Here is a 22,647-nt window from a genome sequence, read left to right as displayed (position 1 = left end):
CCATTGTCCATTGTATTTGATGGTCTTTAAAGCAGTGTGATCTTTGTGGTTTGACATCTAAAGGACATCTACCAGATATACTGATGGTAGACGCCTATAAATTGTGTCTGCCATTTTCTTAGGTTTCCAAAACACTTTTACTGCCCGGAGCGTCCTCATCGTAGAAATATGAAGTTATATTATTTATGCTAATGAGCCGGAGGCGCTCAGGCTTTCACCTGAGCACCTCCTGGCTCAAAGGGCTCATAATTCATTCATGCTTCTCATCATGCTGGGTCCCACCCCACGCACACGCAGAGACTTTCCTTGCACAGCCGGGTGGATAGAAGTGCGACTGTGCAAGGAAACTCTCAGCGTGTGCATAAACTTTGTATTTCTATGATAAGGAGGCTGCCATTTTCTTAGGGTTCTGAAACCATTTTTATTACTGTCCAGACAGGCGAGTCATAGGCATCTACCATCAGTATATCTGGTAGATGTCCTTTAAAGAAAGGTGTTTTTGTTAGTTACTTTCAAGGGGAGAAAGTCACTTATAGACCCCTCTCAACAGCTTACCGTATATACTCGAGTATAAGCCGACCCGAGTATAAGCCGAGGCCCCTAATTTTATCACAAAATACTGAGAAAACCTATTGACTCGAGTATAAGCCGAGGGTGGGAAATGCATTGGTCACAGCCTCCCCAGTATATAGCCAGCCAGCCAGCCCCTGCCCCAGTGTATATAGCCAGTCAGCCCCAGTGTATATAGCCTGCCAGCCCCTGCCCCAGTGTATATAGCCTGCCAGCCCCTGCCCCAGTGTATATAGCCTGCCAGCCCCTGCCCCAGTGTATATAGCCTTCCACCGCTGCCGGACAGATCGCACAGAAGATATACAGGGGTCGCCGGAAAGGTGAGTTTAGATATACTCGAGTCAAAAAAATAAATATAAGCTGAGTTTGGGTTTTTCAGCACATTTTTTGTGCTGAAAAACTAGGCTTATTCTCGAGTATATAAGGTACCTACCCAAGGGTAAAAGGACCAAGAAGTTGAAATCAACTCCTTTGAGTTCGGAAAAACTGCTATAGGTCACAATTGACAGGGTGTTATAAGCATTAGATGCTTTACCAATGTCCCCGAAAACAGATTCTGGGACAAAGACCCAGGACTGGGGATGGCGTTTTTTTTTTTTTTTTTTTTTTAATCCAGTGGCCAAATGATGAACAGAGCAGCCAATCCATGGTTGAGCAATGATGAAGGGCTCATGGGCAAGGCACAAGATCAACCAAGGCCAAAGCCATCTGAAAGGAGACTTTACAGGATTCCCCGGTCGAGGGAAGAGGCAAGTATGCAGATTATTACTTTGAAGACTTAAAAGGGGTTGTCCTATTATTTTCAGCTGGAGTGGTCAAATTTCTTTACAGTGCCACCCCAGGGTAGATATAGAAGTCTAATTATATTAACAAACTGGCATGCTAGGTCCTTGTCCGAATTAGACTCTTTGTAGCCCCCTTTAAATCTAGGATCCTACTAGGAATATAAAAATGGTGTTTTCTTAATTCCAAACTTGAAAGGACTGTATGACATAAAATCCTGAATAAGTTGTGTCTATAATGCCTTTACTAAACAGTCCCACAATGCACATGGCCTCATTGTTTGACCTATCTGGCAGTGTCATCTGTGTTTTATCCATCCCTAATAATGAAAGTTAATCCCACAACATGCATTCATTCACAGGACTTACTTTGGCCCTGTGCCTAGACCACCGAAAAATGAAATTCCTGCGTGACCGAGGTTTGACTTATCATTTACATTTTCTATGTTCCTAGCCTCGTCTACACACTCAATTATATCTGCCCTTCCTGCACTGCCGCAGCTTGGCAAAGATCCGGAAGACTAGATTGTATGACAAATCATGCATTTGGGAACTTCATAAAGTAAAACTCAGCCCGGAACATTGGCCCATTGTGCAATATTAAGAAGAAATGTTGTGCAGGACAATATTTAATAATATCACCAAGGGATTTTTTTCATCTACTTTTTAAAAAAGGAGATGCAGACATGTTAAATCATAGATAGACCTGGTAGACATTCCAGGAGTATATCTACAGTTAGAATAAGATCCTCAAAAAACGCATGCAATCGTAGATCTCCGTACTCTACGAACCTTGCACACTTATCAGGGGTGGATTTGGCAAAAAACATTTTTGCTTTATGCTCCCACTTAACTTCACCACATTGTTTGACAGCATTGCATTGTACCTCCATTATTCTCTTTTGGGACTAGCTCTTTTTTTGGGACCAGGTCACATCACATCACATAAAGGATCACTATTTTCGTACTTTTGGTTCCCAATTGGTTCATTGACCTTGCATCCAACCACTGTGGATAACTCCTGGCTATTGTAGCACAAAAATACTATATTACAATATAAGATCGGCCCCTTGGGTAGAAGGGTTTTATCATCCAGCTACACTAGACATGTGGTGGCATCATCCCACCAAGAAATATTTCCAAAATCTGTGGGGTACAGAGGGTAAAGTTTGGAGAATGTTTGAGTCTGTACACAAAATAAAGGGGATCACCATTGCTCAAAACATTAAAAAGCATTTTCTTATAACTGGTCTACAGCTTTTTTTCTTAACACTTTTTTGAAACATTCTAGAGGAACTTGAGCCAATCTCATCCCTATTAAACAATGTGCAACATGGTTGTAATACTAGATGCATCCCATGGTTACGAGTGACATTTTGGAAGGGGGAGCCTTATAACCATGTGGTCCAACCACAGTAACTATTGCCTTCCATCTCTGCAGACGTGTAACCTCTCCCAGCTCCCTTCCACTTTCTGGTGTCCCCTAGGTTCAAAGGCGCATGCATGACCCAGCTCATACATTATAAACTTGGCATCGGCCAGTACCTGCCAACCTTTGTTTTGACAAAATGCAAGGATGTGACAGAACATAACAGATCAAGACACCTTTAGGCTAGGAACCTTCAATACTCCTACCAACAATTTCCATTTTCCTGACCTCGTCTTGTGTACTTCCTTCTTTCCCCAGATCTTGAACTTGTACTGCCTGTCCTTACCAATTGCCTATATATGGCCTCCACTTAAAATCACTATTCACTGCCATACTTCATGATGCATTACATTGGCATCACTTGCTCTACCACCTACACCAGGATTGTTAAGAAACAGCCTTGTGACCTTGTTCACAGGGGTCAAAAACTGAAAGCTATTGCCTTTGTACTAGCTGACCTGTGAGGGTCCACCTTCAGTCTGCAGGATGTTGCACCAATATTAGATATGTACTAAGCAACTACTAAGACATTATGTTGCCTAAATTCACTGCGATGTACATGCATGATGTTGATTCCTCATAGCCCATTTGCAAACCATGTCCTAAGAGGTGGGGGTAAATGAGGAAGGAGAGAGTTTTCTTGGTGTAAGGTTATCTTAAGATTCCCATTTGTGAAACGTGCCCAATAGATCATCATATGGTTACACTAGGCCACTTGAGACAGATGCCAGGGTATATGGGGCTGCTGTTTACACTACAAGCCTCGCATCCTCCTTTCATGTTCAGGCTTTTACACCACAGCTGCTGCTCTTGGACCGTTAAAGACTCCGCTTGTAACATATAAATAAAGTCCGCTGACAACACAGGCCAGCAAATAAAGTCCCGCTGCTTGTGAAGGAATGTCCCAGTATTTATAGGAGCGGGGCAGCTGTGCTGGACGTGTAATGGCCGATCGTGGAGCAGGTGCAGGCACTACGATTAGAAGAGCCAAAAGGACCCTCAGCTATTATTTCATCAGTATAATGAAATTGTGAGTGGGTGGACCAATAAGTCAGGCGTGTACATTTCTATATCGTCCTTATGGTTCTTACATAAAAGAACAGATGGCTGATCTTACGGCCCAGTTGCTACAGATCATGGGGAAAAGTCGAGATCTCTACTTAATTCTCTACTCAAGGAGTCTTCAAAATAACTGAAAAACTCCAAACATATCTGGGGTCCTATAAATATGACCTTTGGGAAGGGGGGGGGGGGTGTCACACCATCCAATGGCATGCCAATACTGGTCCAGAATAAGAAGGTAAATTGGGAATGTAACCCATTGTCACTAATTTCCATGGAGTAAGGAGAATCTGCCTGGGAGATTAGAGAAGCATGTAGGATATTTAAGTGGAAACTCGCAGACCTGTACATCAAGTAAAAGATCTTTTACACACAAAGTTTATTCAACTATTCCAAAAGTGGTTTGGGATCGAATGAATAAGAGAACAAGTAAAAACGCTATCCTACACAGACAATGTGCACTTGCCCATCCGTACACTGACCAGTGCTCGGCCTCTCGATAGATATTGGGTTTAGCTTGTGAGTAATGTGTTATCCCCAGCACAGCAGCTCTCCAGACCAAAATATTTCCAAATATGTAATAACAAGTTTGTTTTACTTGCAGTTATATTTGGAAATAAAAGACCTGAGCTCCAGCCAGAAGACATTACTCATCTGCAAACAAAGCTACTAGAGACATCCGAAAATGTAAAATAACAGCTTTCAACTATGAGAAAACGAGGCTCCTTGTAATAACACAGCTCGTAACACCACCATGGAGCAGTCCAAATGTGTAGCGAGAGGCGGCCATGTGCTGCTGTTCTGGACTGGATCCTTATAACACAGGGAGCATCTGCAGGAAGAAGACAAATCAAGTTCCCGCTCCTCCATAAAGAGAACCCGTCATCTAACAACCCACCCACAATACTTCTTTAAGGATAAGGGCAGAGCTTTATAAATTTGTTTTTAAATGTTTCTTTCCATGGCTGCAATGTAAAAATAAATAAAAAGTCAAATCACACTAAGCGAGTCCACGGAGGCCCTGCATATTCAGTAGTTACAGCATTGCCCTGCCACCTTGCTCCTGATTGACAGGTCTCACTACTAGGCGACTCGCTGACAGGCTACTTTGTGAAGCATTGAGAGCAGTTCTGTTACATATTTGGGCACTTCATGTCTGTTGAGGTGGGTGATGTCATCTAAGGTTCTGTTGCAAATGTAACAGAACCCGTTGCAAATGTAAGGTCTACCCCATGCATGTATCTGAACACATGAAATCACAGCAGCCTCCATGAAGGATTGGGAGGAGCATAGTCCACAAAGTTTGCTGTGATTTCATGTGATCAGATACATACATGGGGTAGATGACATTTCTGCTCGCACGACAACATGTCCACATGGGGCATGTAGAGAAGTAGATGGGAGGGGGGGGGGTCGGTCGAGCAGGACACACCCCCTCTGATGCCAGGTAATAAAATAAAGTTGATATATGCGTATGTAGGGGAAACAATTTTTAGCTAAAAAGAAAGGCGTACTGCTGCAATTATAGAAGGTTTGGGAGGTAAATTTTTCCCTCTAAAATATTCTATACTTCTAAGACTGGGGAACCACTAAATACTTTGGACTTAAGTACACTAGAACTATGGTGCCATCCAGTAACATTGTATGGTGCACAGAATGCTGATGGCTTCATGGAGAATGTTGCCTTCTTCTGGATCCACACTGTAGGATAAAAAGGGTAAACTGGATGGACATGCACTTTAATTTAGACTGTGTACTAGGTCAACTATGTATATAGAACTGGAAACAACATCTAGGTACCACATACCTGTGATAAAAGAATAAGCTGCCAAGACGTTGCTGATCAGTGCCATCTCCGAGTTGCTTTGCCCCACCGGTGCCATGGTTTGATTAGAGATGGGAGGATCTATTTCTCCCATAGAGAGGTTATTATCAACCGGGTAGAAAGCAGCCGCCGGTCCTTTCTTTGTATCTGTATAATACACAAAACGTACAAACTTAGGACTTTAGACAAATATGTAATGCAAACAAAACAGTATATAATGTGGAGTTCCCCTTTAAGAAATCAGCATATTACGTTCTGGAGAGACGCGGCTTAAGAAGTTGATTATTTTTATATAACACAACTAGAACTCTCCTCCAATATAAACTTCTCAGCGGATGAGCTAAACAAGGGATCAGACTGGACAAGCCGTCTCGCTGACTCTCTCCAGACCTGGATCTTTGGCTTCTGCTTTTTATCTGGAGCCAATTAGACGCAAGACAGATGTATTAATCACTTCCTTTCATAGAGGCCTTTTAAAATTACACAGACTGCTTCTGGCAGAGCTACTCAGCCTGGAGGACACGCGGACTGAAATCCAGCAAACTATTCTTGTGAAACGCAATACTCATGTTCATCATTATGTTTATTCTTTTCTTAAAGGGCTTGTCCATTTTGTTTTCCATTGCTGGGATCTCAAGTGATCATTTGGAACCTGCCAGTAAGTGTCCAAAACTGCAGCACCCCCGCAGGTGAAACCAAATATTACACCGTCCACTTAAACCAATGTGTGGAAGAACCAAAACACGACCAGGGATTCAAGTGGGCTTCTAGGACACGAGTCAGAAATAGACGGACGTTTTTTTAATATAATACAAATCGTTTTGATGCTGTATAAGCGTCTTCAACAAGCAAAAGCTTGAGTGATCAAACATTAATAGCAGATAGGATCTTCTATTCCCAACCGGTCTCCTACATGGCCTGGAATCACACTTTAATCCCTGATGTTCTTTGGTCGTTCTACACTGAATTTCTGGACATTGTGACGACCAATGCAGGGAAGCTGCAGCAGTCACGCTGGATCGGGTTAACCACAAGTCTGTTCTGCACCAGGAGGCACCTCTCGGTTTCTTTTTGTCTTTTACGGCGATTGCACTTAAATCAATGGATCATCTGTGCAATTGGTTACCAAAAAGCGTCCCACTTCAGAGGACTTGTCTGGTCCTCAATCTGTGGACAAACCACCTATAAAATCATGTACACAACTATAATCCTCAAAATTCTGTTTACCATCTCCATTATTCTTTGTAAAGCCCCCTTAATCATGAATACAATTATTTAGGGCCTTTCGTGAGGAAAGGCCACCAATAGAGTTATCTTCTGAGAGGCGACTACCGAGCCCCCACACCAATCAGTTTATTTCTCCCCTTTAATATGGTAGAGGAAGCCTTTTTGTGTCATTGGAGAAATTAACTTGACCCATATTGACCATAGGAAGGAGATGAAGTTTACGTTTGTTCTACTGTGCTACCCTGTTTCCCCTAAAATAAGACATCCCCCGAAAATAAGACCTAGTACAATTTTGCTCAGGCTTAGAAATATAAGGCCTCCCCTGAAAATAAGACCTAGTACAATTTTGCTCAGGCTTAGAAATATAAGGCCTCCCCTGAAAATAAGACCTAGCGGCAGTCATTGCAGCAGCTCCCCCTGTGCCATATATTAATATTAGTAGATATTTTAGATGCTGCAGAAGGTTGTGACATGGGGAAGAATTCATGGAATTACATCACTGACTGTTGTGCTGCAAATGTGATCCCAGCAGCTACCAGGATAAGAAGGGTCGTTAATGGAAGGTGCTTTTACTAAACATGAGAGATTGTGGCCAATGATTCTAATAGAAATGGAGTCACAAGAAATACAGCATGAAATTCAGAGTTTGGAGAGTCCTAAGGATGTTAGAGAGGTTGATTTTTTTTGTTCAATGATAAATGTAAATTCTTGTTCATGGAAAAATAAAACATCGCCTGAAAATAAGACCTAGTGGCTCTGTAGGAGCAAAAATTAATATAAGACTGTCTTATTTTCAGGGAAACAGGGTACTTCTGAATGAGAGTCAAACTTTGCTTCCATTGTGGTGGCATATTCATCAGTGGTGGTGTGAAGGGTTGTCATTTCACTCTAGAACTAGACATATGGGGAATGAGTCTTGGAACACTTTTAGTCCCTCTACAGTTCTTTTTGGAAGGCTATAAAAGTGATAAGATCAAGTGAGGTGGATCTGGGAATACTGGGTTTGGGACACCGGACTGGTCTAGTGGCCCCTAGTGATAAGTTCCTGTATATCACTTGTATGTGTTCACTATATGGCACTATGTGGACAATACATACAACTAGATATGAGCAGACCAGACATTCCGGTTCACGGTTCGGCCACCCAACCCGGATGTATTGCCGGCCTAACAGCCAATCCAGAAAATTGACGCCCAGGCTAATCATAGCCATGGCCAATTGCTTGGGGAGTCAATTTGCCGGATTGACCGTTTAGGCTCAGCCGCTTGACCAAGGGGATATTGCTGGTTTGGTGGCTAAACTTTGGGTCTGCTTACCTCTACATACAACCACTTATTTCTCATGTAATACTGTTATACGGTGTACATAGTCAGTAGGTGTGTGCGGCAGTAGTATTTAATCACCGTGTAGGCACAGGAGGGCAGAGTTAGACCCCACATTTATTCTGTACGGCAATAGATTCAAGACCTTGAATTTTTGGATTAATTTTGGAAATATTTTGCCAATATTAAACTTAGGGGAGACCCTCCATTGGGTCCATTCTGGTTGGGAATCCCTTTATTCTATCTGTACTGCTGTTACCTTGTAGAACTTGTTCAGTTATGAATGCAGGATCAGGGAAAAGGACCCCATCCCCAATCACATCACGGTCATACGCTCCCGGCAGTCGGGTGAAGTGTGTTTGCCGCACTCCTTGGTAATTTGTTGATTTTGGCTCCGGTTCAAGGAGCAGTTTCTTTGGTACTAGAAAGGAAAAAGACATAAAAAGATTTAAAAAAAAAAAAATCATTAAACAGCGGAGAAGGAATTTATCCCATTACCGTAAATCTTCGGGGCCATTAGTTATAAAATATGTTTATTTTGTTCCATTAGATAAGACTTCACTGTCAGATGTGACGTAATTCTTTAACCTCTCCCTGTATTTTTAGACATACAACCATAATGCAAGACTCAAGCAGATCATAAGCAATAAGTTCCCCCATTCCATACCAACTACTTAAAGGGAAACTATTGTCAGGTTTTACCCCACTAGACTACTAGCTCCCTCAGGTAAGGAAAGGTTTTTAAATCTCCAGGCAAATAGTCATATCAGGCAAATATGACTCTTCTCATCTGAGTCTTACATGAGACGAGTCAAGTTTTGTAGTTGTAGGGTCACTTCAGAAGCCCCCATCTTCTGTTCTATAGCAGCTAGATAAAGGGTTATTTTTTAATGTGAAGCAATATGCATGTGATCTGAAAGACAAAATCCTTATGGCTTTGTAAGCTACAGAAACAGATTAAGGAAGCTAGACATATTTGGAAACGGGAGCTACAGATAAAAGGTCCAGTTCCCATTTTCTATCTGCCTATATATGTCCAGTTCTGTAGCTAACAGAACTAGGACACAAAAAGCATGTTTCAAGGTGCCATATAACAAAATCTGGAGGCTTCTAAAGTTACACTACCTCTGCAACCACTACACTTGACTCCTCTCAAATGGGAAGAGTCATATTTACCTATAAAAAAAATTTTCCCTGTCTTCGGGTACATTCACACAGCGGTATGCCCGCCGTGCGGACATACCGCCGTGTGCTGGAGAGGAGGAGGAGGTGACCCCTCCTCCCTCCATAGAGAATAGCATGCTCTATCTTTTTGCGGTGTGCGGCCCGGATCGGTGCCACACATGTGTGGCACCGGATCCCCGCCGTGCCGCTATTGCCGTCTATGGGGACGTATATGCGGCCGCAAATTTGCGGCCGCATGTACGTCCCCGCAGACGGCCGTGTGAATGAGCCCTTAGATAAACAGGTAAGATTTTATATAAGGTCGAGTACCAAATATCCTTCCTAGAATTCACTCTACAGGGAACTTGTCACCAGGTTTCGCCCCACTATGCTAACTGCGCCCTTAAAGGGAATATCCTCTTCTCTAATCATTGGATCTTAACAGATCTAAAGTTGATGACCTATCCCAACAGCTGAGACCATATACATCACTTTTTTCGAGCGAGTCAGGTTCCTAAAACTTTTGCAAATTCTAGGAGTCACTGAAGTGATACTCCAGGGTACCAAAACCTACCGATCCTGGCAGAATGCTGAAAATTCATCGTTCTTATCATTTTATGAGACATTGCCATTTTTATGAATGTGGCCATAACATGTCATCTTATGATTATGCCCATGACAATCCACCTTTTATAATATCTTACAGCATTTCAAGTAAACAATACCTGTACATGCCAAATACTGCAGTACCTAAAATGGCCACTGCATTCAGTGAGCAGCCCAGGCAATACATGTAAACAATACAAGGAGGCGTGATTTTTTTAATGAAGAATGAACAGAGGAAAGTAAAGCTCTAAAAACATACAAGTTTAAGAAAAACAACACAGGAGAGGTCCCCTTTGAGATTAGATGTTCGTACAGCATCTTTTCGCTTTCCTCTGTGTGGTTTTCATTCCCCCCTGGCACGTCACCCGCTCCAGTTTATAGGGATGACAAACAATGGCCGCTTTGTGTGCACTTTAAATAAACTTCCCCTCTGCGGCGACTACACAATCCCTCCAAAAATGTGCTGTGCCTCCCCCTGAGGGGGCGCCCTCCACACCTCCGCTATATGCAGCCATAATAGGCACTCCCTGAGTGAGGTAATAGGATAGGAGAGGATAGGACATAAGACGTTCAGGAGAAATCCCCCAAAAGTCATCACTATCCCCAAGTTACTGATCACAGAACTATTATATGTTTGCATTTGCTTTATAAGGAAACGGATAAAGCCCCTTTAAATCTGGACCCTATTGATCAGCCAAACACATCTGCTGCTACTTATAAGAGTTCTTAAAGGAAACCTACCAGCACGGCTCTACCTATTAAAAAGGTAGATTCGGTGGCAGGTTCGTCTAATCTATAGTAGGAGGACCCTTTTCAGGACCAATCCTTTAATAAATTTGCATATTAGGGGAATTAAAAATTATAAAAGATTTGGGCAACTAAAGCGGCTACTGAGGCGTGGAGTTGCCGAGGCTACAGGATGCGGCTACTCCACACCTCAGTAGCCTATTGCGTTGCGCTTACCAATTTGTCGAAGCTCCGGCTACTCCACGCGCCAGTAGCCTTTATCATTTTTAATGCCCCTTATATACAGGAATTTACTAAAATCTAATGTGTATGGCAAAATCTAAGGGGATCTGATAACATGCGTCCAGGCAGTACTGCAGACTAAGTTAGGGTGCATTCCCATGGAGCTATGGCCGCCCGGCATACGCCAGGCGCGCTGGAGAGGAGAGGGGAGCGCTGCTCACCCCTCCTCTCTCCAGAGAATATAATGCTGCACGGCTGTTCTTACGGCCAGAGAGAGCAAGCTCCATCTTTTTTGGGCTACAGCACGCTGAGTACTCCTTGAGCTTACCGTACGGAGCCCAAGTGCTGCAGCTGCCGGATATACGTCCGTCAAACAATCAGATAAATACCTTAGGTGTCATCCCTGGGGAGATGTGTAATCATATCCATTTGTGAGGTTTGTAACATCAATAATGAAAAATAAAAGTCTATATTCCAGGTTTGCAGCTCCTCTAAATCAGGGTCCTAACACTGATGAGCTCTGTGCATGGAGATACTTTATAGTTTCTACTTTCTGTAAAAGAGGTTTCAAGAATCTGGTTACATACTACAGCAGTCACTGAAAGCAAAAGGGGCGGGGATGGGCAAACGTTACAAGAATTATGAGAACAGCAGTGTGAGGACACCCCCCCAAATGCTACAATCCTGGAATATAAACGCATTATTCACAGACCTGCTGCTACTAATACTCAACGGTATGAATACACAGATCTCATGGGACAATACGGAACATTGCCACCAGTTTTGACTATACACACTGGAGCCAGACTCCATTTAAAAGTGAATATTAGTGAGGATTATATTAGTAATTAGGGATGAGTGGACCTGAACATTGCGGTTCGGGTTCAATAATCGCTAATTACTAATATAATCCTTATTAACATTCACTTTAAACAGTCTCCCAGCCAATTTGACTATACAGACCGGAGCCAATGTAATTTGTCAAACATTGGGGTTACGGGAAGTCCGGTGTCAGCACTCAACCTAACCCCACCGAGTGCAAAGCCGTGTGTGCACCATTAATAATAATAAATCCTTTTCCAGAGTTTGCCAAATCAGTCCCCGTCCCCAATGGGGATCACAATCTAATCATCCTACCAGTGTGTTTTAGAGTGAGGGAGGAAACCAGAGGACCCGGAGGAAACCCACAAACACGGAGAGAACATACAAACTCTTTGCAAATATTGACCCTGGGACTTGAACCAGGGTCCCCAGCGCTGCAAGGCTGTAATGCTAACCACTAAGCCACCGTGCTGCCCTAATGACATCAGAGGGAGCAAAGATCTTATGGAAAATGGCAACACACCGAAAACCCATCACAGATTGCAGGTATTACTGTCAGGGTTCAGTTGGTTGGTTAATTTCAAGTCTAAACCCAAATCTGAATGGTTGTGCTCATCACATATTACTATTTTTTATTTTATTTTTTTATTTAGTTTGCAGCCAATAAAATTTATTGCAATGATAGAAACAAATTCTCTGAATGGTTGTAGAATTCTATTTATTAAGAATCAGAATAAAATGTTCCTCTGTACATTCTAGTACTTTGTAATCTGCTGCAGAGATAGGTCAGAAATGGTAACATGGAACGAACACTAATCCCTTAACAGCTTCTACCCTACAAAAGGATTGTGATAATCTCCCGAAATATGATGGCATGACTACAGCCGGCACCGCAGACCACCAACAGGGCAGCTTTTAAAGATATTGTATATAAATCCGCCAAATGTTTGGGAGTGGGGAAGGAGTATCCGGAGTCTCATTGTGCTGCAGTGGCAGAAAATAACAGACCGAAAATCTCCATCCTCACCGATGCCTACAAACGTCTAGCTCTGGGGTCGGAGGTGGTTGGCAAGGGCCACAGTAGAATTGTATATCTCTCCTTGTAAACTCTTCTTGGATGGAAATGAAGCAGTGTCACATATGGAGCCCATTATGACGGGGGGACGGTTTATAAAAATTGCAGCTTGGAAAGCCGATATTTAGGAAAGCTGATCTTATTCGTTAGTATGTTAATGAGGAACTGCAGAATTTACAATGGTTCATTCTAGAATTCATTTAAAATGATTGAGGGTTTTATTCCTTTAACTTTATTTTCAAAAGATTTCCATAGTAAACAAGGATTGTTCTCACTTGAGCCAAGCCGAGGGACAAGGTGCCAAGCCGAGGTATAAGCCTAGTTAGGTGGCTTCCGTGGTCCTTGGTGGGTGGTGCAAAGATGGACCACCCCCAAGAACTTGGGGTAGAGGCATATGGTCAATCTCCTTGACCAAATTTGCTGCCCATCTTTGCACATGGATCACCCTGGTCGATTTATATGCAAAATTATAAGTGGCTAGATCAGAACATAAAGACTTTATGCATTCAGGTTACATACATATACAGTATATACACATATATGGATCAGATTATCCTCACTTGCCCTGGAATAGGTCACTTGTGGGATTCTCAAAGGTGGAAGTAGAAGACTTGATGTCAAGTCAACAGGGACTGAAAGAAAATCAAATTTGAAGGAGTCTTCTGGACCAAAAATATCTACCATATCCTCAGAACGGGTCACAACTTCAATTGGTCGGGGTCCATCACTTTGCCATATATATGAATGAGACCTGACCATGCTATTCTCATTAGGTGCCAATGATGTGCAACCGCCTGTTCTAAGCTGCAGTGACTTAATTCAGCCACGAAGCCGAATGAAGCTGTCCGTCCCTGTTCTGTCGACACCCTTGCACCCCTCCAAGTTGGCCAATGCTCTCTGTATAGGGTGTGTTTACATGTAATTTTGGTTCTGTGGTGTTCTAAGGTGGTACCTCTACTCAATACATCTAATTACGCTCCAAATTTTCCATCTGAAGGAATAGAAATCATTACAGACATAACACAACCAACCAACCATAATCTATGGGACCACAATCATGAGGGTGTCCATTGTGGCCCCTAGTTAAAGGGTTCTATAGTAAAAGATACAATGCTCCTCTAGAGATTCAGGAACCCTATAAAGGTTGAGTTAAGATTTAAGAACACTTTCACAAATCCAAGGAGGAAGGAAGGGGGTTAATATTTATCTTAGCTGAAGGGAGTCAAATTGCTTCTCCAGGACTCTTGAGCTATATAACTCAGCAGTATTTGGCTTTGATAAGAAACCCATTAAATCTTAAATTCATGCTGCGCCTTTAAAAGCTTTGCTATCATTACAGTTATAGATCACTGTCACACGCGCTAAGCCTTTACATTATGCATAGTTAGTTCATAAAGCAATATCACGACTCCCACCATTTGTTGGGAGACAGCTGTTGATCCTTGGGCTCTTCCAGTAAGTGCTCAGGCTATTTGTGGTTATCACATCTGAATGATGATCAACAAGGGAGATGAGTGACCAGCTGCGGCTTTGTAGATAAAGAATTAAGAGGTTAATTACTAAACCTCCCATGGAGATAGCAGGTATCAATGGTTATCAACCCTTGTGGGTAGTTTTTGCTCAATGGTAAGGAAATATTGATCAAGATCTTGTAGCATTGTAGATCTTTTGAATGCTCTACTAGGCTTGATGTCCTACACCTTAAAGACTGGATTTCTTAGAGCTGAATACGGATTGTCATGCATACAGCCATGAATCCATTGGCTTCCCATGTGACTTAGTCATGTAGGTGGGGCACAATGACGCTGCACGTTTAACATGAGAGGTGCATTTTACAGACCAAACCTGTCCCACTATGTATAAAGATTGAAGCCAACGTCAGACTGGGGTATCATGTGCTTAGCAGGAGGTTGGGGGACAGGTACAGATTTGGCAATAGACCATAGTGTCTAGCAATTGCTCCACTCACTTCCAAATGGTTTTGGTCTGCTGCTGGATCTACGGGGCCCATTAAAATGTGCTACAACCTGAATCCACAGAAGGGTTCTCCATTAGGTCTAGTGGGCCAAACGTCATCCTAAAGCCATTAAGATTGTCCACAATACACAAGAAGGGTCAATATTTTGGGCTACAATGGTTGTTTGGGAGATATACTTGCATGTAATGCATTATGGGAAATAAATCAAAGGATTATCCAATGGATGGGATGACAATCCAACTGCATAACCATTCCGTGAGAATCCCTCTATCCAACAGAGAAAAGTATAAAACATCTGTAGACAGATCAATGTGGACCATTTTTGTCAGATTTTCCTTAAAGTCACATTCTCTCACAAAGATCTGCAGGCCATTTAAGGTGAAGATTAAAAGCACGTCAATGTTAGACTCCTCAGTCTTTACAAGTTCAGTGATACATTTATGCCAAGCCTCAGGCAACTGAAGCATGTTCAATAGAAACTTGTAGACTGCAGAATCCATCCCACATTGTCCTTCACAAAGACCTTACGTGACCTGGTGGCTCCAAGACAGATGGGTACTTTAATAATATCCTCAGTCACCAAGTTCCTTCCTAAAGTGTCATGAGGGTGACAAGGTTCCTTAGTCCTCTGATCCTTAAAACAGGAAGTGTCCTGACCTCCAATCCTCCAAAGACGCAATAATGATGAGGTTGGCACAAAGACAAAAGTCTACACAATATGCTACCGTTACCAAGACACTGAAGCCACCAGGAGGATCAACAAAACCTTGTCAATCAAGGGTTAAGATGTGGAGTATCAAAGTGAAAAATTTTTTGGGAATTACAGGTTTTGGCAAATTTTGTCAGCAATTGAGGGATGGGGAACTCGCTCATTTTACATACGAAACAAGCTGCTTGTTAATTAAATGGGTTTTCATGAATTATATGAGTATCAGATCTTGGAGGGACCAACACCAATGGGCCTGAGATGCAGTTACCAAGCACTACCAATACGTAGAGAATGGAACGCTTCTATTTTCAAGTGTTGACTCCAAGAACAGAGATTCACACAGATAACTGGATTCCAGAACAGATTGGATAAAAATTTTGCTTTTTGGCATTACTCTAGGGTTTCCTTGGGCTCATAAGTAAAAGTTGGGTACATCACTCTAAATATTGGATTTCTCTAGATCTATTATGAGAACCTTGTAAGTTTCTTCTGTGGGTCAAGATTTGGACACAATGGACCAATATAAAACTGAGCATCTACAATTTTTATTATGTTAATAGACTTTGCCTCTTGCATTTTGTCCTACATATTCCTCACACTTCTGACTCTTAGCATAAAGGAATGGCCGTTGAACCATTCAGTGCGTAGCCCAGAGTTACTGTTCCAATAAAATATGTAGCCATCTCTTGGTTTTACTTCAAGCATAAGATGAGGGCTGCAGAGGACCAAGAGCAAAGCAGTGTTGGCATTTTTCACAGTACTGCTGCTAACATACATGGGTATTGTCCCTGAAGACCCATTGTCCCTGAAGACCCAACACTAGTTGTAGTAGTACATGGTCAACACTGCTTTCAGTTCCTCTTTAAGAGTATCCTAAAATTTACAAGTCAGCATGTACCTCAAATCTCCAGAATATACCTCTCAAACAGATAATTGATCCATCACCTCATGAGGTACAAGCCACATTGCGCCTCATACCTCAAGAATATTACTCCCTGCATAGTAATCCTGTTTTTATAAGTACAACCCCTTGATCTTATGCCATAACATAAAACTCCTGAATAGGAAAATAAAGTAAAGAATTTCTTCTGAGATCCAAAAACGGAGATTGTTCCAAAGGAAACAGACACCTCGGATCGGGGGAGTGGGGTGGGGGACTATTAAAGGTTCTCCGGAGCGGGAGCTTGTGATGCTTTTCCCTGCCTCCCCTTGTTAATGCACATTACTGCTGACTCAATGGCTTGCTTTAAAGAGCCAACACAAGCTGCCGGCTTTGGAAGCCTGCCACTGTCAGTTCGATTTCCACATCGCGTACGCAATGCCGCAACTATTGTGAAGGGTTTGCAGGGCACCGGGGGATGAAATGGATTATCACAATAAAACTGTCAACTATTCGGAGTGCAAATATCTACAGAAGTCATGAGAGTTATGTAAATCCGCTGTGAAAACAAATAGTCAAGTAGGGGAAAAGGGACTAAAATTCTACCGGGGCACCAGAAGATGCCTGGGATGACACCGGCTGTGCATTAGGGTTTTTATTGCCTCTATCATGATTACATCTGGGCAGATTCCCCTAACACTAATGGTAATGTATCCAAATGTTTTTACAACCATGGCTATTCCAAGACTAAATCTACACATAGGGATGCCTTTGGCGACCTTGTCCGCCCCATGCTGATTTGGTGAATAGACCCGAGTACCAGAGAAGCCTCTGATGACCTTGGCAGTGCAATAGAGTCCATGCACAACTTTGCTTCCTAATTCCATTATTATACCTGGGCACATGAGCCTGTATAGACACCAGCAGTGAATTATGATATATTCATTCAATGCAGATTCAGTATTGTCAATACAGAATTGGCATTGGGCTGGTGGCGACAGAAGCCTACTATAATATATTCACCAAATGCAGATCCAGTATGGAGACTAGCCCAATGCTGATTTGGCATCGACACCAGCAGCGTATTATAGATGTACCCAATGATGAACCAAGTACCATGTATTCACTCCGTGATATTTCATAATTATGGGATTATTCCTTGACACCAGCGATGCCTCTAATAAAACCAGCAGTGCATTGAAATATCTTCGCCCCACGTCTTTTCATCCAGATTCTGTGCTTGTATCTTGGCAGCAGAGATGACGACACCGAAAGGGTAAACAAACGAATGCTCCATTTTCTTTTACTTTTTCTACGATACTAGCGATGCCCTTGACGACACCTTACATTTACACCAAGTACATAGTTTTTTCAAAGTTACCAGACATTTTATTCCAGCACATTTAAACCCCCCCCCCCGCCCCATCTCCTCCCACTAATGGCCAAAAACGGATCAGAATAAATGGGGATAGCACGCAGATCTGTCACAAATGCAAGGCCCTGCTGCAATAACCTAATATAGCTTCCACAGTAAGTTTTTTTTATGAGTGTTTTGCCATTTCCGACTCCTCAAAAATGAAAGCTGGGATTGGTAAATTATGACCATAACTATGGTATAACTTGAAGCTGTTGGGCCCTAGTGCAAAGTCTGTAAGGCCCCTGACTAAAATGTATGGTTATAGTGCTAGTCATGTCATATTGGAAAAGTGACACCTTAAGGGCCCCCTAAGCCTCTTGGGCCCAGTTGTGACCGCTCCCTCTCAAGTAACGCCCCTGCCAATCATAGGTATCAACAGAAATCTAGCATCCAGCATGATAAACCAGAGACACTTACTCAGATCTACACTGGCTGTGGTTATCTTCTTATAGTTGTCAGAGGGTCAGAAAACTATCTTAAGGTGTTGAACTTGAGTAGGGTCTTGGCATATCACAGTTGCAAATGAGTGGTATACACCTATCTAGGCTATCTTCGGGCATATTAGAGTGTGTGCCACCCCTTATTCCTCCTCTTAGGGCACCAAAACTAACAACTTTTTCCAGTGATTGGAGGTGACAGAATTACGGATCCTGGGTTTATATATAGGTTTTATACTATATCAACACTGTGGGAAATGACACTACACACACATTGGGTATGATGTGAATCTAGTAATAAAATGTAACTTATTCACAGCTGCATTAAAATAATACTCACAGTCCAATCCCTCTTGACATAAACCAGAGACACTTATAGGAAGATTACGATTCACTGGTTATCATGACCGATTTGGATGGTAGATAAGCCACAAGCATTAGCACAATTGGTCATTTTAGTTTAAATTTGACAAGAGATTGCTCTAAAAAAAAAAAAAAAGGCAATGTCCAAAGCTATTGAAAATATTGCAACTTTAGCCATAAATTTATGGTCAAATTAGTTTGTATGCCTATAGGAGATGTGGACATTTTGTATCAAAAATTGATAGCTGCCATTATGGGAGAATCCTTAATTAAAAAATGAAAGTGGAGAATAATTGGGCTTTATTTGATAAATAATGGGAATAGAACTTTAAAAAAGTGTTTTTGCCATCCAGTATCCGCTGACCGAGCTGGTGGGAGAGGCACGGGATGGGGCCGAGGAATGAACTCAGTCAGCGTTCTCTGTTGACACCGTACTGAAGCTTGCACAATTGTGTTCTCCCACGACCTACTTTCCTTTTAAGCATTTGCTTTTGCTGACAGTTTTGAAGGTCTTTATCGCGGACTGTGTCATCTTCTTATAAATATATGTGTAGACAATGCATTTTTACATCCTGTTTAAGTTCTAAAAATGTACAAAAGTTACAGTATGTTATCCATTTCAATCACCCTAGGACCTTTAAAGAGACACTCCTATCCAGAAGACAACTGAACATACTTTAGGCATAACTAGTCAGTATACACTCACCGGCCACTTTATTAGGTACACCTGTCCAACTGCTCGTTAACACTTAATTTCTAATCAGCCAATCACATGGCGGCAACTCAGTGCATTTAGGCATGTAGACATGGTCAAGACAATCTCCTGCAGTTCAAACCGAGCATCAGTATGGGGAAGAAAGGTGATTTGATGCCTTTGAACGTGGCATGGTTGTTGGTGCCAGAAGGGCTGGTCTGAGTATTTCAGAAACTGCTGATCTACTGGGATTTTCACGCACAGCCATCTCTAGGGTTTACAGAGAATGGTCCGAAAAAGAAAAAACATTCAGTGAGCGGCAGTTCTGTGGGCGGAAATGCCTTGTTGATGCCAGAGGTCAGAGGAGAATGGGCAGACTGGTTCGAGCTGATAGAAAGGCAACAGTGATTCAAATCGCCACCCGTTACAACCAAGGTAGGCAGAAGAGCATCTCTGAACGCACAGTACGTCGAACTTTGAGGCAGATGGGCTACAGCAGCAGAAGACCACACCGGGTGCCACTCCTTTCAGCTAAGAACAGGAAACTGAGGCTACAATTTGCACAAGCTCATCGAAATTGGACAGTAGAAGATTGGAAAAACGTTGCCTGGTCTGAGGAGTCTCGATTTCTGCTGCGACATTCTGATGGTAGGGTCAGAATTTGGCTTCAACAACATGAAAGCATGGATCCATCCTGCCTTGTATCAACGGTTCAGGCTGGTGGTGGTGGAGTCATGGTGTGGGGAATATTTTCTTGGCACTCTTTGGGCCCCTTGGTACCAATTGAGCATCGTTGCAACGCCGCAGCCTACCTAAGTATTGTTGCTGACCATGTCCATCCCTTTATGAGCACAATGTACCCTATAACATGTGATGGCTACTTTCAGCAGGATAATGCGCCATGTCATAAAGCTGGAATCATCTCAGACTGGTTTCTTGAACATGACAATGAGGTCACTGGACACAAATGGCCTCCATAGTCACCAGATCTCAATCCAATAGAGCATCTTTGGGATGTGGTGGAACGGGAGATTTGCATCATGGATGTGCAGCCGACAAATCTGCAGCAACTGTGTGATGCCATCATGTCAATATGGACCAAAATCTCTAAGGAGCTTCCAGCACCTTGTTGAATCTATGCCACAAAGAATTGAGGCAGTTCTGAAGGCAAAAGGGGTCCAACCCGTTACTAGCATGGTGTACCTAATAAAGTGGCCGGTGAGTGTAGGTGATCTTCTCCATTCTGCTCCAGTGTTGAGTTACCCACACCCTTTCCAGTGCCATCTACTGATTAATGAAAAAGAGACCAGTTTAGGTCACAGATGCACCCCTTCCTCTGCCCTTAGCTGGAAAAGGGCATCTGGCTTACAGACAGCCTCCGAGAAGACGACGGCTGCCATTTAGGAAATACCCTGTGGTGAGGTGCGCAAAGTAACTGACCTACAGTAAAATTAAAAAAAAAAAAAAGGGCATCAAATATTTTAACTACTTATGTATAGTCAAGTTATGCTCTCAAGGAGTTTGTGATTGCTTTAAAAAAGGAAGTTGCACCATCAGACATTACCATATAATAAAGGTCTTAATTATGGGTATCTTGCTTCCAAGAGCCATCACTTGTTGCTAGGACGTGATATTTGATAGAGATGATCAATAAAGAACCAATTGTATTTTCTGTAGGTACTGTATGGATTTAAGAGTTTAGATAATAAAATCCTTCCCTACTTACAAATGAGAGAGAATAACTACCAGGTGTCATCCCTAAGTAGATACATAGCTTTGAGGAAAGGACATGATCGGCAAAACGGGTGTATGAAGGTTTAAACCCACCGTGGCAAGTGGGAGTTATCTGTTTGGTTTTATCCGTTTTAAATGTATGTTTCCATCACATTATGTAGGAATCCATAAAAAATTTTTATAACTCAGCGAGACCTCAGAACACACTTGTGTACAAACACATTTGGCTGTGATCATTATCAACTGCAAGATTCCCTCCCCCCCCACCCCCCCGGTGTCCCTCTCCTCCCCTTTTTTCCCTATACATCCTCCCTACACCCTTATTTCCCACAATACTTAGGACGGGTAAGAAGATCAACATACGAGTACATAAATGGCATCTAACAAAATCTCAAACTTTAAAACCAGCTACTAGCACTAACCAATGCTATGGTTCAGACCTCAACTCTAAACCCATATACCCACCCACCCCTCCCAGAATACAACCAGCTGTGTCGGCATACTATTATAATGTACACTTTTTCTACATATTGTCTACTACGAGACTGACTGTATATTAATGCAATGGGCTTGTATGCCTAATCTTTTAAAAAAATTTATTAAAACCAATAAAAAGATTTAAAACAAAATCCTTCCCTACTATTGAGTCATGTGTTTTTTCTTTATAAAGTCACCTGCCACGTAATAACTTTCATAAGTGGTCTTAAGGATTAGGGTGGTAAATAGGGTAGACAGATGTCTCAACTCATTGTTGATTGGTTCACATGGTCAGCTATTCATATAAATGGTCATTATGCTATTCCAAAGTTTCCGCTATAGACTTGACGACCTGATGAAGGCGATCAGCAGATTGTACATTGCAAGCCAACACGACCCATTGATGAATGAATTTCAAAGTATGTAATCATAAAAGTGATATTTAATATGTTGGGACCCACTTTTTTTTAAATGCCCATTTCTATAAAATATGTTTTTGGGAAGTGTATGATTGATGTAAGATTTAGAATAAAGAGGAACAGACTTTGGCTGGAATAATTCAGAATATACAAAAAACAGTGCGGCGCTTCTACTTTTCATTTGGATTATGAGGTTTCCTTTCAAAAGTGTAATTAGAGTTCTGGTTTAGTCTTTATATTATCCAAGTCTAAAAACAATGGGATTCATTTTTAGGAACTTCAATTATCCCATGACACATCAGACAAGGAAGTGTTTTTAAATGGCTATCATGTCGAACTGGTTTTATTTTTCGATGAAATGAAGAAGACGTTTTACCGGCGAGTGCCGCGATCCTTCTGCTGATGTGGATTGTACTTTTCCTATGAACGCTGTGCACCACCTGGAAAAAGCTTGTAGAGGTGGATAAAGATTCTAATGCTCCAGAATCGGGGAAGCGGCGTCTCTTTAGATTCCATCAGTGCCATCATTTTTACTGTCAGATGGGTGGAGCCAGACTCTCGTTTAGCTCCTGCCCAACCATCAGATATGAGCCCAATTAGCATATTGAACTGAAAAGATGCAGATTCATGTGAATATCAGTGGAGCAGGGATAGATTGGGGGCCAATGAAGAGTCCACCAGAAGGC

The 22,647-nt window shown here is 42.2% G+C and overlaps 1 protein-coding gene across 3 annotated transcripts in view; it reads right to left on the bottom strand.

The window, feature by feature from the left end:
* EVA1A (eva-1 homolog A, regulator of programmed cell death) overlaps window positions 1-22,647 on the bottom strand; it is a 267,070-nt gene that overhangs the window by 2,311 nt on the left and 242,112 nt on the right. For all 3 annotated transcript variants that reach the window (XM_072143694.1, XM_072143695.1, XM_072143696.1), the window contains 2 exons: window positions 8,477-8,638; window positions 5,651-5,815 (listed from right to left, as the gene is read on the bottom strand). In XM_072143694.1, the coding sequence (XP_071999795.1) occupies window positions 5,651-5,815; window positions 8,477-8,638 (327 nt within the window). The remainder of the gene's footprint in view (window positions 1-5,650; window positions 5,816-8,476; window positions 8,639-22,647) is intronic.

The sequence above is a fragment of the Engystomops pustulosus genome, chromosome 3 (genome assembly GCF_040894005.1).
Source record: "Engystomops pustulosus chromosome 3, aEngPut4.maternal, whole genome shotgun sequence".
In the NCBI taxonomy this organism is placed as follows: Eukaryota; Metazoa; Chordata; class Amphibia; order Anura; family Leptodactylidae; genus Engystomops; species Engystomops pustulosus.
The sequence above is the reverse complement of the archived record's forward strand: the minus strand, read 5'-3'. Positions and strand labels throughout refer to the sequence as shown.